The 17,590-nt window shown below is 31.2% G+C and overlaps 2 protein-coding genes across 3 annotated transcripts in view; both read right to left on the minus strand.

Annotated features, from left to right (window-relative positions):
• The window catches only part of LOC139519475 (uncharacterized), a 33,052-nt gene extending 19,285 nt beyond the window's left edge, over positions 1 to 13,767 (minus strand). Inside the window, exons 1-11 of the mRNA XM_071311585.1 lie at positions 13,681 to 13,767; positions 13,231 to 13,304; positions 11,389 to 11,464; positions 11,111 to 11,148; positions 8,036 to 8,624; positions 6,658 to 6,734; positions 3,018 to 3,089; positions 2,140 to 2,277; positions 1,579 to 1,701; positions 1,206 to 1,277; positions 345 to 490 (exon numbers count right to left, since the gene is read on the minus strand). Coding sequence (XP_071167686.1) covers positions 345 to 490; positions 1,206 to 1,277; positions 1,579 to 1,701; positions 2,140 to 2,277; positions 3,018 to 3,089; positions 6,658 to 6,734; positions 8,036 to 8,624; positions 11,111 to 11,148; positions 11,389 to 11,464; positions 13,231 to 13,258 — 1,359 coding nt within the window. The 5' untranslated portion in view covers positions 13,259 to 13,304; positions 13,681 to 13,767. The remainder of the gene's footprint in view (positions 1 to 344; positions 491 to 1,205; positions 1,278 to 1,578; positions 1,702 to 2,139; positions 2,278 to 3,017; positions 3,090 to 6,657; positions 6,735 to 8,035; positions 8,625 to 11,110; positions 11,149 to 11,388; positions 11,465 to 13,230; positions 13,305 to 13,680) is intronic.
• Positions 13,768 to 15,061: 1,294 nt separating this feature from the next.
• The window catches only part of LOC139519474 (uncharacterized), a 28,489-nt gene continuing 25,960 nt past the window's right edge, over positions 15,062 to 17,590 (minus strand). The window contains exon 22 of one of the 2 annotated variants that reach the window (XM_071311584.1): positions 15,062 to 17,452. In XM_071311584.1, coding sequence (XP_071167685.1) covers positions 17,418 to 17,452 — 35 coding nt within the window. In that variant the 3' untranslated portion in view covers positions 15,062 to 17,417. The remainder of the gene's footprint in view (positions 17,453 to 17,590) is intronic. The other variant, XR_011663598.1, reaches the window with a different exon arrangement.

Raw genomic sequence — 17,590 nt, forward strand, 5'->3', positions numbered from 1 at the left:
CGCCAATACGCTTCCGTACTATATATATATATTTATACAACAAATATAGTATGAAGTATAGATGTTTGAAAGTTCATTGTATAGTAGCGAGACGGACTTCAAAGTCAAATTATTATATTAGATCAAAATATATGTCATACAATAGTACTATAATACTATAGTATACAATGGTAGATTTAAGCCTTTTGTAAGAACATTATCTCATTTAATTGGCATTTAATTAATTTAAAAAGCGACACTGGTGACTGCACGTACGCTTGAAGAAAGAAAAAACATCAAGAGGCTTGCGATAACATGTAATATATTTGTTGAACGAATAGTCTATCTCCAAAATTGATACTTACAAACAAACCTGATACAGAAGACGCATCGATTAACCCCATACGGTCCGTATCCTCTTCACTAGTAGCATCAACGCAAGTAGGAATTCCATCCGTCATCACAATAATGTACGGTAGAAAATCATGTTTCTCGAGGGTAGTGGGATCACCTTAAGGAACATTTTTCATTTCAATTGATTTAAAAAAGGATATGCGTACAAACCGGTAAGAAAATAAGTTTTACTTTACTTTTATAATCATTTAAAATAAGCAACATCACATTCAAATGAAATCCGTTTGGAATGATAATATTGATAAGTGTTGACAAATTGTTTAAAGTTTAATTTTCCATGTTCCATGTTTTTCTAATACGTAAGTATAGAAAGCCATCATTTTGAATTCCAAGCATAAAACAAATGTCACATTTTGTGCCTTAAATCATCTTATTCAATAATTTAAGAAGTGACGAAAAGTATAAACATACCTATTGTTTATAGAAAAGATATTATAGTATACCTATGACGTCTCATTGCTTAAATGCCAAAGACGGTGTTAAATTTATGTGGGATTTTCATTTATTGCATTGTTATCCAAAGTTATTTTCTAGTACTAAAATGGAATTCTGATATGTGTCACTATAATAGGGATAACTGTATCGTATTTTAAGCTTGGTCTGTGTAAATCGAAGATTTTAATGTCGCAAATTGAGTTAATCAACGCGTTGCTAAGTAAACTTAATTTACGACAGTAAAATCTACGAAGGTCAACATAAAATTACCATACAGTTATCTCCTAAATAAAACCATATATAATTCTTTTTTCATCCGAAAAACCAGATAAGAGTTACAACATGGAATATGCCTATAAGATGTGAAATCAACGTACAGTTAATAATTCCAGACAATGCCATCAACAGACCGGCTGCTATTGGAGATGGACCTTCAGGTCTCAACTTTGCTGAAAGATAGTTTTAATTTTTGAACTTATTATAAATAGAAAAAAAGCTTCATAGATTACTGTTACGAGCACAAAAGCGTAGAAAAGATACTTAAGTTCAGTTAAAACAAATTATATGATCGGTTTAGAATGACTGATAATTCAAATTGGAATTTAATACACCATAGCCATTTTACACATATTACAAAATTTTGTACTTAGTTTTAATATTTAATTATAATACATAATAAAAAAACTGGAATTTGATTTGTATTGTATTATCCTTTTTATGTACTATAAATCTATACGATATGTAATGTACCTATTTCTCTTTTGATATCATCATACTCCGCTATAGGATGCCTGATTAATGCAGTGTCTCTTCCAAAATGAGATAGTCCAACATTATCCCGTAAACCAATTCTTAAACTGACCTGATGCAACCCTGTATAAATCGTAATGTCATCAATTTAACAATTGGGAAATAACTAAAGGCATGATTATCAAATTTGAGAATCGTTTCGGATGACCTGTGTCTGTGGTTTTGAGTTATGTTTTTGATTTCTTTCTAGACTTTCCAGGAACCTGTGCGTATCTGATGGCATTTATTCATCTCACACCTGACGTGTGAATAGAGATTGGTATCATACATTTGTTGTAATATTTATAAGCTCGTGTTAATTTTAAACAATTAAGAGTATGTTGAGTTTTGTTTTACCTTTTTGTAAATTGAAAGATAAATCTTTTTCGCTTTTAAAAATTATAAACAGATCGTTTTTCGCTAAACTGCACAATGCTCTGTGTAAAATCTAAAATGATTTAATACGTGCATATCATTCAATTATATTTATATGACATTTAACTGTAATTTATTTATGTTTACCATCGATAAAGTTTGTAGCAGTTTTGATCATTGTATCAAATTTCTCTCCTTGCATACTCTCTGATGTGTCCAATAGTAGCATATAGTTATGTCCACAGGTACTCCTATTCTCAGTGCTCACCACCATAAGCATTCCAACTGTAAAATAATCCGTAATCACTTTGAAAAAAATACATCATTCTTTGCTAAGTAGGCCAAGATTGCATATTATGGATGTAAACCAATTACAACAAGATCACAGCCCTAATACTATGAGAAAGAACGACAGAGACCTAACATTCTAGAGCACTTTAGTTTTAATGTTACAAAGACCAATGCAAATCAGTGCCCAGTTAATTCAACATTAATGAGCCTACGTCGCTGAAGTTAAACCGTAAAACCCGGTCTTTCTTCAACAGTATCAACTAAAGTATAATTCATGACTGATTTCTGTTCTATTGATCTCGTATTATTTATCACTTCTGCTGATTTGTGTATTTTGTGAATTTATAATTTTGAATTGTGACATCTCTTTAGGCAAGGTGTAAATCATCAATACTAACAATGACTTATAGCAAATATTTTGTTTCACTAGAAATCGACAAAAGGAGGAATTATATGGTAAAAGCCATTATTTAACAACGTAAAATGAATATAGCTTAATTACATCTGAATTGAATTTTAGCGTAAAAATATCAGAGGGCCTTACGTCTTATGAAATACACTTATACTTTAAATCATTTCTCATACCAAATCGAAATTAAACATAAATTAACTACATTATACATGTACATGAGTTATTATTTATGTTTACGATATTTTGACGTCATAACAATAGGTAGGGGACTTTACGTTTTGATTTTACTTGAGGTCGATATTTTTGTTGTTTTACGTTATACCTTCCAAACTCGATTGTTTTGCAATTTCGAACCATTCTTCGAATGAATGAACCTTCTGTCTACTGCCAAAATCTGAAAGATAAAGAAATTTTGGAAATATGTGTACCAAAACACACACGCACATATATATCATATAGTACTTGTTGTGTTTTTACTTTTAAACAACTTATATTGCTCTTCTTTCTGGAGAACCTGATAATCTGTATGTCTAATATGTCTAATATTGGAAGTATTATATTGCTCAATAGTTTGAATTGTATATGTAAAAATAAAGAGATGTGGTATTATTGCCAAAGAGACAACTATTCGCCATAATAAAATTGATAAAAGCAATTATAAGCAACTGTAAGGCCTTCAAACATAAGCAAAATTCATGTCATATATCTAAATATAAAAGTCAATGACACGAAAAAATATGACACAATTCAACCAAGAAAAAATAAACGGCTTGATTTATAACAAACAATTTACGAAAAATAAAATTGACAAAAATGAAACAACGGCAACAACTTTGAACTCAATCTGTTTACAGTGAAATGCAGTGAAGTTTAGCATTTGATAGTTCATTGATAACATTCTGGCGTATCATAAACAAACAACTTGTAACGTCTCATTTCATTTGCCGAAAGATTCAAATACAAAAACAATGTAGTCAGTGTGCACGTGAATTGACACAAGTGACCGACAATGGAATGTACTATGTTACTACGAACGTAAAAACAAGGATTTGTTTAATTTACAAACCTTTGGTCAAAAGAATTAAATCAATCTTTTGTTAACTTTAAATAGTGGGGTCGAAATATGATACTGATATTTTGTATTAAGTAATATTCTAAGTTCTTTATGCATGCAGCAACTCAATTATCGTGTACCGCATAATGAGAAATATAAGGATAAAATAAAATGCATGTGCCGCTTTTATACGGATGAATATATGAACCACTTTTAATTTCTTTCATACTGACGATAGGTTATAATCCTAAAAATGTCGTAGTCACTTATAATAAGTATCTAATAATACTGATCCATTACAATAATTAATGATGGGTTGCACTGACATTCCTCTTTTATTATTTTCATGCTATAAAACATTCACACAGTAGCTAAGCGTACCATAAACGGAGGAAATTGCCCCCCAAAATAGAAACAAAATAACTTTAATCGTATCATTTGAGCACCTGAATGAATTCAGTGAAGGCATGTTGTTGTAATAAATTGAAAAGTTACATCGGCGAAGATTATTCAGTTCTTTTGCATGTGTTGAACAAAATAATAAATTAATACTTGTGAGAAATGTCGTAGTTTACAAGGAACAATTCTCGTTTGAATTATTTTACATTGTCATTTCGGGGCCTTTTATGGCTGACTTTGCGGTATGGGCTTTGCTCATTATTGAAAGCCGTACGGTGATTTATTATCGTTGTTAATTTCTGTGTTATTTTGTTCTCTTGTGGAGAGTTGTCTCATTGGCCATCATACCACATCTTCTTTTATATATGTATTTATAGTATACAAGGTATTATCCCGCAGTTAAGGTTTGTCCACTTTTTAAGAACACATACGTAAAAAACGACGCCCAGCGGACAGAAGGGATCAGAAGGGCATTCATACCACATCTTCTTTTTTAAATATAAATGTACTCACGGTTTTCGATTTTGAATGGATGAACATTTATTTTTTAATTTTATACTGTAAGAATAGAGCTGCATAACATTGTTGAACTATTCGCTAAAGTACATGTAGTATGTATTCGTATTTAAAATGAAATACATAACGAAATATGTATGATAAACTGATAAACAAAATATCAAGAAATTAAGGATGACTAAATGCATGTACAAGAAGAAACTCACCTTTTTGTCAAAACATTCTATGAATAAACACTTTTTTTTAAAAAAACTGATCGTTTCTATTTACATGTACATATTTACAATTATTATATACAATTTACGTTCGTTTTTCAACCGAGAATAGCAAAACCTCATGAAGTATATCGTTGGAGTTTATAAACTACATTTAATTCTCCTGTGCCATGGTTTGCCATCTGCGTTTTTTTTAACAAAGCATTGTTGGTTCCATATTACGAATTTACTTGCAATTTCGGAATTTTTTTTTCTCAAGTAAACAGATTCAGAAAAAAAAAAATCACTATCCTGTGTCGAATACCTAAAACTTGTCAAAGAATATGAAAAGTGTTTGTAGAAAAGTACGGTTTCATTTTTCAGATACAACGCTAATTCATCGAGTCCATTGAGTGAAAAAAGGCAGGATGAGCAACTTGTGGGGGGGGGGGGGGGAGGGAGTCAATGAAAAAAATATGTGGATTGAGTGTTTTTTAGTTTTTCATTGAACTTTTGATGTCGTCCCTTGATCCAGAGGACACATTTGAATTACATATTTCGATGTGAAAACTGTTAAGATTTTAAAGTTTACAATTTTACTATCAATTGCAGAAAATTTCACATGCACATTTATAAAAGCTAGAATTGTGATTGCATAATCAAGAACACAATCATGTACGCAAATACGACCATGACGACGATGGAAGCTTTAAACGACCTTGACCAGCTACGTGAATATTGATCAGTCCATTCAACGTTATAGTACGTGTGTTCTATTTTCGCAGGTGTGAGGTCAAAGGTTTGAATTGACCAATGAAAACGATCGTTCCTTAAAGAGTTAATCTAATAAAGTTTGTTTGACTAATTATGTCGCACGACCTTTCGCTAAGGTTGGCCGCATATAGGTGTAATGTTTCCATTTGTTCATTTTTGTTATTCTAGTTCTGAACACCGTACACCTGTCCCAAGAACACAGTTATTTCGCAGTGCATTTCTTTTAGACAATAAATTTAAATTAAAACAAATCAAACCTGCTCTATCTCAAAAAGATTTTTATAGTGTAGTGTACTACTAGTGGGACAAATAATGTCAAAATTATAGAAACTTTTACCGGCTCTAACTCAAAATATTGACAATTCTGTGTTAAGGGTGTCTAAAATTCAGTTTGACAGTTCCAGACGTAATACAATTTGACCTTTTTGAACTGGTCCAAATCACTACATAACATAAAGATTCAGCATCCAAATTGTTTTAACGTCTAATTTCATCCACCTACTTAATATTTCATGCATTAAATATCAAGAAATAAATTAGGAAAGTGTATCAAATTTAAAATCCAAGTTATACACTGTTCACACTAGGGACTATATTCGTAGACAACGAAAACCAAAGGACGATAACTGTGTCCTTGGACCACCTATCGATTACCTCGTGATTGTCACTTACGGCTGTTTTGCGTTCTTCACCAAAGACATTCAAATATATGTTATGACTAAACCGTATCATCAAATGAATATCATTGTTTGGTCTCTATGGAAAATATAGGTCACGCATGTACGTATTTTTTTCTTCCTGAGTTAAAAATGTTGGCTTTGAGAATTCTTAATGAGACTCAATCCAGGAGAGCGCTACGGATGAACAAATTGATTATTTTTAGTTGTTATCATTTACTGGCAATGGGTCGATATCACTGCTATTTCAGTGCTAGTCCATGATATTATTATCAGTTCAGTAATCAGTGCTTATATGATTAATTTTTATTGGTAAAAAAATTATGATTTAAATCTTGTAATAATTACCTTTTTCACCGTTCTGAGTCAATGTCCTTTTTCCTCTCTGTCTTTCAGATGATCTAACTTTTGTATTATTTGTTCTCCTAGCAAACAAAATAGTCATAAGCACTGACATGATTAATTACAAAAATTTCTTGAAATTTTAAAATTCCAATATTGAATGGTCTAAAAATAAAAATTCTTCGGCTAAAGTTGACCTTAGACTATTTTGGCTACAATTTTCTGGTCACTTTTGATGATTCAGCTCCTTAATTTTAAGTATCATTTACTCTGAGACTCGCTTTTAAACGTTCCTGAGGAATAAGTTCATTCCGGCGCTTCGGACGCACCAATTTTTTAGTGTTGTTGTTCACTATTATTTTGAGTCATTCTGTATTAAACAAAGCAAAGAAACGATAGTGTTTATGTCAATAAAAGGTATATTCAAATTCCAACTAAGCCCTAAAGAGAAAGTTTTGAAAACATTGATGATTCAATGGGAAAATTTAACATCTTTGTTTAATGGTTGAAATTACTGAATATACATTGTTTCTGTTTCTATATTATGAATTCAAAGTTAAAGATAGTATGGGCGTTGACATAAAAGATACTATGGGCGATAAAAAACAAAGATTAAATGGGCGACTGGGAACTTAAAAATATGCCGAAGAGATAATATGATGAAATTTAATGCGACTGCCATACAATTGGGAGGTTTAGCGAGCTATAACACCCGGTTTAATCCACCATTTTCTACATACGAAAATGCCTATACCAAGTCAGGAATATGACAGTTGTTATCCATTCGTTTGATGTGTTTGAACGTTTGTTTTTGCCATTTGATTTTTTTGATACTTTCCGTATTGAATTTTCCTCAGAGTTCGTTTTTTTTTTTATTATTTTACGTTTCATTATGGTTCATATTTGCACATCTAAATGTCTGTACACCTCTGTTAATGTATTTTTATCATTGCAATTGTCCTACTTTCTTTAGTTACCTATCCATACACCTTGCGCTTGTCCAAAGTCAGGAATCTATCGTATTTGTTAGTATTTGAGTCTTTTCAATTTTTGTTCATTCGTATGTATAAAAGCATAGAGAGTTTAAAGGACCAGCTGAAGGGAGCCATCGGGGTGCGAAATTTCCTCGCTGCGTCAAAGACTCTTTAGTGGCCTTCGACTGTTTTCAGCTCCTTGGTCGGGTTGTTGTCTCAATGACACATTCACCGTTTCTATTTTTTACTGCATTTCAAAATGTGTCTTGTTTGTTTCCAAATTAACGTTTACACGTCTTGTAATTATATAACTTATATCATACGTTTTGTAATTATATTATTATATACACGTTTAAGGATCTCTTGTATGTTTTCATTCTAAATATATCTTAATACTAGTAATGGCATACCTTTCATTCAAATAATTGATGGTTATATTGGGTGTAGGTTCTTTATGACTCTGGTTTGCGGTTGTTGCAATCAGTGGATTTATCATTTCACCTTGAAAGCAGGGTTTCTTTTTCTTATGAAACAGTCTATTGTCAAGGTTTTTATTGGTTCTGTAATGTTTAAAACCGTTTACCAATTGTCTGATTGTTGGTATCTGTTGTTTTTCTTCTTTCAAATTGTCTACTTTGCTGACATTATCTTCTATCTGACGTCGGCAATACTTGTCTGTTACTGTTTCTGGTGCTACATCTTTCTGGAATTTTGAACAACTTTCCTGTCCTTTTTCATGTATTTGTTTCATATTTTGTTCACAGGATGTGATAGCTTCCTTTTTTGCTTGATTTGGCTCTATCTTGGTTGAATATGTATCAGTTTGCAATCTTTGATTATTCAATTCTGTTGGTTCTATATTTCTTGTTCTATTCTTCAAGGCAGTAGAAAGTATATCCAATTTCTCAGATAACTTTTCTGTTGTTCCCAGTATTGCTTGCAGGTGAGAAGAATCTCTGCATGCAATATTTTCAAAATTTGCTAAATGCTTCTCTATACCTTAGATAAAGCATAATAATCGTTATGATAATATATCAGTTATATAAAACAGCTTTTGAAATACCAATATTCTTTTCGTGGAACTTAACATTTCAATGACTGTAAAGAGTAGTTTCAGGAAGGGTTATACTTCGACATGAAATTAAATGACAGTTTCATATCGTAATTTTCAAAACATTATCCAACAAATTGAGTGAGATAATACTTGTTGATTTTGTAAATAGTTATCAATGGTATCCAGATTATAATTTTATACACCAGACATGCATTACAGGTTCATAAGACTCATCAGTGACGCTCAGATCAAAATAGTTATAAAGCCAAACAAAAACAAAGTTGAAAAGCATTGAGGACTCAAAATTCCAAAATTTTGTGCTAAATATGGTTACGGTAATCTTTGCCTTGGATAACAAAATCCTTAGTTTTCAAACTAATTAAAGTTTTGTAAACAGAAAATGTATATATATATAAAAAAAACTACCATGTAATTGATTTTCATGTCAACACCGAAGTGCTGACTACTGGTCTGGTTATACCTTCGGGACGAAACTTCCACCAGCAGTGGCATCTACCCATTGGTGTAAATAGCTATCAATGGTACCAGGGTTATAATTTTATACGCCAGACGCGCGTTTTGTCTACATAAAACTCATCAGTGACGCTTAGATCAAAATAGTTATAAAGCCAAACACATACAAAGTTGAAGAGCATTGAGCATTCAAAATTCAAAAACGTTGTGACAAATACATCTTCGCTAGCCAAGGGTTACGATCCACTCCCGCTCTCTTCACCCTTGGCGGATTGAGATAATATTTCGGAGACACAAGGTAAGGATTTTTATTGGTTGCAGTAGAAACTCGCTGCATCCAATCAAAAAGCGCCTATAACATGATCACGTGTAAATGTAGAAAGTGTTTGTAAACAATTGCCACGTGTTTATTGTGCAACAAGTCTTTACATCACTAAACATACGACTATATTTAGTGACAACTTGAATGTTTTTAATCAACAAATATAAGTTCCTGTGTATGTTTCATGCACAAATGCATGGATGTTGACGTATATTTTCGTTTCCGGCTTTACCAAGTGGGTAGAATCTAGACACTACCGTGTTTTTACCTCCAAATTGAAGAGGTCAAGTGCTACCATTGGTCAAGAATAATGTATTCGGAATGGGCGTGACTTTAATCTTCCGATAGATGGCGCGACATTGATATCACAAATGTTGGCTCAATCTGCCAAGGGTGAAGAGAGCGGGAGTGGATCGTAACCCTTGGCTAGCGAAGATGTGACAAATACGGCTAAGGTAATCTATGCCTGGGATAAGAAAATCCTTAGTTTTCTTCTAAAAAATCAAAGCTGGTAAACAGAAAATGTATAGAACAAAATGACCATTTAATTGATATTCATGTCAAAACCGAACTGCTAACTACTTGGCTGGTAATACCCTCGAGGACGAAACGTCCACCAATAGGGGCATCTACTCAGTTGTGTTAAAAGTTATCAATGGTAATACTAAATATATGAAAATTACAAAGTCAACAAGTATTAACGAATAAAACGTCATAATGGGGTATTGATTGTAACATTTATTATACAATATAAAAAAGAAGATGTGGTATGATTGCCAATGAGACAACTCTCCACAAAAGACCAAAATAACACAGAAATTAACTTTAGGTCACCGTACGGTCTTCAACAATGAACAAAGTCCATACCGCATAGTCAGCTATAAAAGGCCCCGAAATGACAATGTAAAACAATTCAAAGGAGAAAACTAACGGACTAATTTATGTTAAAAATTGAACAAAAAAATAAATATGCAACACATAAACAAACGACAACCAATGAATTGCAGGCCCCTGACTTATAACTAAAAGTTAAAATTTAAAAGAAATGTTGTCTCAAGACTCATGAAATAACAGTATCCTGATGCATGGAAAACATAACTTTTCAATACAATTTGACATAAATTTCCCGTCACAAATTAACTTTGTCAAGGATGTTGTCCTTGTATCTCAGAAAGATGCAACTTTATAATGTATTTAACAAAACAATTGTCAAAGACTGTATTCAAAGATAATTCAAACGCTTTCAAAATTGTCCACCTATACAATTTTTTTTTATCAATTTTAAGAACTGTATTTGAATTAAATATGACATTTGTGTCACAGTATGGTCTTTTTTGTCGTCTCATTCTAGATAATAAGCAGGTACACTACATACGAATAGAATGTGTTCAAATCGTATTAAGAATTATTTCGGCCGAACAAATCGCTTCGTCATTGTCATTTTTTATTTCATTAAACGAATAGCTAATAAATTAAATGTCGTGTGTGTAACTATGCAAAACTGTTTAGCGTCAATACTTGATTTGTAAATATTAGTTTAGCATTTAATGTACATGGCATTCTTTAATCAAATGTAAAGTATATTGTATTATTCACATATTTTATATATAACATGCAAATATGAAAAAGGTGTACCTTCAAGTCGTGTTATCTCAGTACTGAACCCAGCTTTGCTGTAAGATAACCATTAATTATGAATTCGTGCTTCTACAAATGCGAAATACATGCACACAGAATAAGGCATAAGTTTTCATAACGTGAAATGATCGTTGCCTTTGCTTCTTAACTGTCAGTCACAAATTGATCTATATTGCACAAGCACATTAAATGCTAGTTTTGTGTACTATTTTAAAAGCTATCAACCTTATATCTTTCCTATTTTTTGTGAAGATAAGAATTTTTTACAAACTTACAAGTGTTTAACATTTGTTTTCTTTTTGACACGGTTCTGTGTCAGTTGAAGGTCTTGCATAGTATTCTTTAAAGTCTCTACCTAGAAGAAAAGTTTAAACCAGTATTATAAATAGAAATATGTCAATAATGCAAAGTTTTTAACTACTGCAGTATTATATTATGCAGCAAAGAAGATGCAATCATACTTAAGACATAACCATTAATCAGGAGGACTGCCTAGTCGTGAAACCAGGTTAAACCCACCATTTTTACTTAAAATGTCCTGTACCAAGTCGAAAATATGGCAGTTGTTATCAACTATTTCGTTTCTATATATGTTGCCTTGTGGTTTGTTTTTGTTGCACTTCAGTGTTTCTGTTGCTTCGTTGTTTTCTTCTTATAATTGTTGTGTTTCCCTCGGGTTCAGTTGGTAACCCCGATATGTTTTCTCTCAATCGATTTATGACTTTTGTACAGCGGTACACTACTGTTGACTTTAATCATTTACACTCAAACATACATAAATTCACGACTATACATGCATGTCTTATAATATAACGTACTTACATACTAAAATGTACATTAACATTGGATGGCTTGCAAAAATGTTCAACCCCGCTATATTCTGTTCCATGTCAATTTTATCGATACGAATGGTACAAAACTATTCTTAAATTTTCCATTCATTTATAGAAAAAAGGTCGCACAATTGAAAAAAAAAATTTTCAAATATGGAACGAAGCATACATAAAAGATATGGTGTTCACCTCAGCTAATTTGCAACAAATATAGACTTTTAATGCAGATTCAGTCATTTGAAAAAGAAAACAAAATACATGCATCAAATTGTGTTTTTCTTATTTCAGAGAACTAAATTGAGTAAACTAGTAATATAGATGTGCAGATTATTTATGACCAGACAGAAAATTAAAAACAAAATCATGCAAAAACTTTACTTTTCTTTAGATATACTTGCTTGAGTCAACCACTTAACGATGATCGATGCATTTTTCATTCTTGGCATAATAATTATATGTCCATATAAACTAATATGGCTCCGAAATAAAGAATTAGAACTACTATTATTATTTCTGTGTTAATTTTTTTTCTAAATAAGAATACCAGTATTAGATGACTTCGATTCTAGAATAAATATTCAGATAATGCTCATTGGAGTACATGATGCCTTTAAAAGATCACTTATGTTGATTTTTTTCGATCTTCTAAAAAAAACCAACTTTATAATAGTATATACATCTTGGTAAGCCAAACACATATGCTGAATGGGATACTGTCATGCAGGTTCAGGCATTAAAAATCTTCGGAAGATACTGATGATTTAAATCCGAAATTAATTGACAAGTATAAAAGGAGGAATGGACAGCGAACACAGTAACAAGAATAGAATAAAAGAAAGGAAACCAGTATTCATTCTGAAATGTGAATTATTAATCTAGAGTATTTCATATTTTCATCATTAATAAGTCTCTCTTGGGGTAGAAAGAGACGAAGAATGGAATTCAATAAAAAGCAAGAATGTGTCCCCAGTTAACGGATGCCCCATGCGCGCTATTATTTTCCTTGTTCCGTTGACCGTGTAAATGTGGTAAAATCTCTAATTTGGCATTGAAATTAGAAAGATCGTGTCATAGGGAACATGTGTACTAAGTTTCAAGTTGATTGGACTTCAACTTCATCAAAAACTATACCTCGACCAAAAACTTTAACTTGAAGCGGGATTTACGGATGAACGAACGGACGGACGAATGAATAAACGGACGGACGGACGCACAGACAAGAAACATATTGCCCATAAATGGGGCATAAAAAAGGCAAGTTACTACTGTATTTAATTCATGCACCTACCATATCTGATATAGTCAACGCCATGATCAGGTTGTCTGAATGCTTTTAACAAGAAATTAAGTGTTGTCCGCTACAAACAAAGGATTACAAATTGAAAGTTAAAAAAGAAAACAACAACAAAGTTTAGTCATTAAAAGAATCTCTAATCCTTTCATTAAATTCCTGTAAAAATCTGTAAATGCACTTGAGCACAATCAAGTTCCTTAATGTATAAAGTGACTTACAGTTCTAAAAATCCTCATTTCATTTGCATAATTTGTTTTCCATTTAAAACGGAAACAGTGAAATGACCGTATCACCAGGTTTATTTAAATGGAGTGTATATGAGGATTAACACGTTTATGATCTCGTTTAAAATGATAATAACAAATCTTTTAAAACTTTTATAACAAAATACTAATATACAATTGCATAAAACACTACAGATGAATTAAAAACAATCTTACTTTCTGTTTTCAAGTAAATCCATCAGCATCATTCAGCTCACACATACAAGACTGGATGTACATGATGAACTAGCCTGCCCCGGAAATGATTTTTATAAATAACTCCAGTGGGAAAATACTGTTCTTAAATTAGACTGACGGCAATTTATTATGATTATGACCTCGTTTATAAATTGTTATATTACCAAACGTGTACTCTCTTTTGTTCGACTGCAACACAAAATGATGTAAACTTTCCATAACATTGCATTGAAATCTCTGTCATGTTTTGCATCTCGAACGTTCAAATAATTTATCTCAAATACCTAAAGAATGTTTTACATTGTTAAAACAAAGATTGTTTTTTTTGAATTGTGGCCCTGACCGTACTCCAATAGACGCCGATTTCAATGTTTTTTTTATGGTGAAACTTCATAAAAAAACAGTTAGACGAACTGATTCCGATTTTCTTCTTCTTGATCATAATGTTATAATTAAAAAAATAAGTTTATTATTGTGTACTTTATTCATAGAGAGAAAATCAATTCTAGATACAGTTTAGTCACCGGTAGTTTGTCCATCTATATTTTATTGTAAAACTATATATATATCATTTCTCCAGAAATTATTTTGTTGAAAAAGACTTGACTTTGTTTAATTGTTAAATAATCAATGTAATCAATATGTAATCACTTGTATGAAATTGAACTTAATTGACCTTAATTGTACTGTTCAAATTATTGGGCGTCATAATTGACAATAAAAAACTTTGTATTGTATTGATCATTACTATTCAAGCTTATTCAGTTATGTGTTCCTTGATTTATTTCAAGTGACTGGGCGGGGCTAAAATTGTTTGCCTTATTATTGCCCAATCCAAAAATGTTTTGGTATAAACTTATCAATAACGTTTACAGGTCATTGATCAGTTAAAAAAATTAAAACACTATATTTATTTTCTCCAGGTAAATTTTGCCACATAGCCGTTAATTTCTTGTGATACGGAGTATAAAAACATGGCAATAAATTTAATAGAATTTAGAAACTGGGGAAATATGAAAAAAAGTAAAATCATAAAAATGCTTAACACCGAGGAAAATTGAAAAGGAAAATTCCTAATCAAATGTCAAAATCAAAAGCTTAAACACATTAAACGAATAGATAACAATTGAAAAATTCCTGCTTTGGTACAAGTATTTTCCCCTGTAGAAAATGGTGGATTAAACCTGGTTTTAAAGCTAGCTTCACCTCTCACTTGTATGACAGTCGCACCAAATTCCACTATATATAACTGACTTTATTATTGAATGCACTTGCTAAGAGAGGAGGGGAGCATGCATAATTTGCAAATGGAACTTCGAACTCTTTATTTTCTTAATAATAATACAACTTTATTCGTAATAGCTCATACAAATCTAATTTACTAACAATATGAAATCACAACGCAAAGAATACACAATGCAGTCAACGACGGATCTTTTAAGCAAGATATAGCTTTTCTCAAATTTATTTATTCTGTCAATAATGGATAAACAATAGTTGTACAAGTTTTTAACTTGATGTTATTTTCCAATAACTAGTTTTAAAATACATACACATATACATTGAACGTACAACAAAGATATCGAATACCAAGCCAAATTTAAAAAGTGGAAGTCCATAAAATTTGACATTATCAAAATTTATGAATCAACAGAACAAATGAAAAACGCCTGTCATATTGGCACAAGCATTTTCTTAAGAAACGGTATTAAGAAATGAGTGATGTAAATATAATTCACACTGCGGACCTTAATTAAATTGTCACCCATAAGTACCGTAAATAAAACTATAAACATTTCGATGATTTTTGTTTTAAAAACCACATTCATTTCAGTAGCAAAATTAATCTTCACTCTTTCTCTAAATTTGTGTAAAAATTATTAAGTTAATTATCACCTTGGTTATATCAAACATCATAATATCCATATTAAAATATTTCCAATTCTATATGTCCATGTTGCACATGTCATTATATTAAATAATAGACCTTTATAACATTTCTCACTACAACACGTTAAAATACAGTTATCAGTACAAAATAGTTTGAACCATTATTTCAGCATTGTAAAATTTTCCTAGTTCACAAAATACTTGAATGTAAACAGAAGAATTCGTAACTTGAGGATTACGTTTCAGGAAGCTTAAATCACATTTTTAACTTATCTTCTATAATTTGTAGTGTCCATTCACTTCACAACCATACTTAAGTATACAAGATAAATATCTAATCATAAATAGAAAGTTTCGTGATTAAACAAATCATCATATGTTATGCTCAATAGAATAAATTATACCTTTTTAAAGTGTAAACTACAGAACCGGCATATCTGAACAATTCAGCAAGATATACAAATTGATCTCATACGTCTATTAGTTAAAACCCAACTATTATTGGCTTTACTCAGCCCTCTGTTTCTATTTTCTTTTCGCAATAGTTTTACTGATCAAACGTTTATCATCTTCATACATAATCAAATATAAATTAAGCATTCTTAATTCATAAGATTGACAACCTTGTTCCAACATTTTAATGTCCATTTTATTTGCGTTAACTGAGTAAACAAGAGCTTAATAAACAGCTCCATGAATTTTCATTCAAGATTCTCGTTCAAATTACTTTAGGATTATACAATATGCATATTAAATGTAACAAAAGGATACGTAAATGTTTGAGTTACTAATCACACACTGAATAAGAGAGAATAGTTTTCATTCCATATGAACCGTTTATGTATTGTCGTTTTTCTCTTCTTTTTTTTTAACCCTGTGTTTATTTTCATAAAGGGGGATATGGTGAGTGGGATGGTAACAGTCTCCCGTTTTATTTTATTATTCTATGATCTGATATGATCTCTATGATTTTTTCCGTCTATTTTTTTCTGTTCCTTAAACAAAAATCACATTAGATTTACACGTTACGCATAAACATTAAAACACACATTTCTATCACAAAATTCTTTGTATATCACAGATATTTGAAAATATACAATATTGCAATTAAATTACACAATGCCACCATTGTCATTATTTCACTTATCATGTACCCTTTTTTTCATATCGCAGTTTTATGACACTTAAAAGTGTAATACATAATAGTTCTTATAACAGCAATAATCATTATCACATATGTCTTCATATAGACTTTTCTAATGAAAATAAATAATTTAACTCAGTAAAATTAATATATAGTTAAAGTGAGTCTAGTTTCTATGGAGAGTTTTATTTTTTTGTAAATACGGTTTTAATAGGCTAAGTGGTAGTCTAATTCGTACGTAAAACTGGATTAACCAAACCACACAGTGTACCGATTGCCATATAACTTTTTTAAACATAGATATAGATATAACTTAGTCTACTCGTCCGTCACGTATCACGTTAACGTTTTGTTCTAAGGTTGTAACCTAAAAGCGCTCACAAAAACTTGATATTGACAGTACGATTTGCACTTTTTAAAATAGATGCCAAAAATTTGAGTTTTGAGGATTTCACGATTTCATAATATTTTCAAAAGGAAAAGTATTGCTTAGAAAAATGTCTATTAGGCGGGTTTTCTCTCTAAATAGTACTTTTAGATTGAACATTGGAGTTTAGGTAACTAACAGAAGTATATTTTGTTTGTCATATAAAATAAAACCATCATAAACACGATATAATTTTTAAAGTCTGTAAGGCTAATCATAGGTTTTGCCTTCATATTGTTACAATTGGATGTCATTTCATTGTTTCGTCTCTGTTAGATCGGTTGAACTATCTGTGAAAGAAACAAAAGACAAGTAAGAAGATTTTCAACATAAGACGAGGCAGAGCAAGTGAATATATTAGATTGAGTTAGCTCTGAACTACGTTTAAAAAAGCTTGATTTTTAATGAAAAACATGAAGAAATCAAGT

Source organism: Mytilus edulis, chromosome 4, assembly GCF_963676685.1.
Source record: "Mytilus edulis chromosome 4, xbMytEdul2.2, whole genome shotgun sequence".
Lineage (NCBI taxonomy): Eukaryota > Metazoa > Mollusca > Bivalvia > Mytilida > Mytilidae > Mytilus > Mytilus edulis.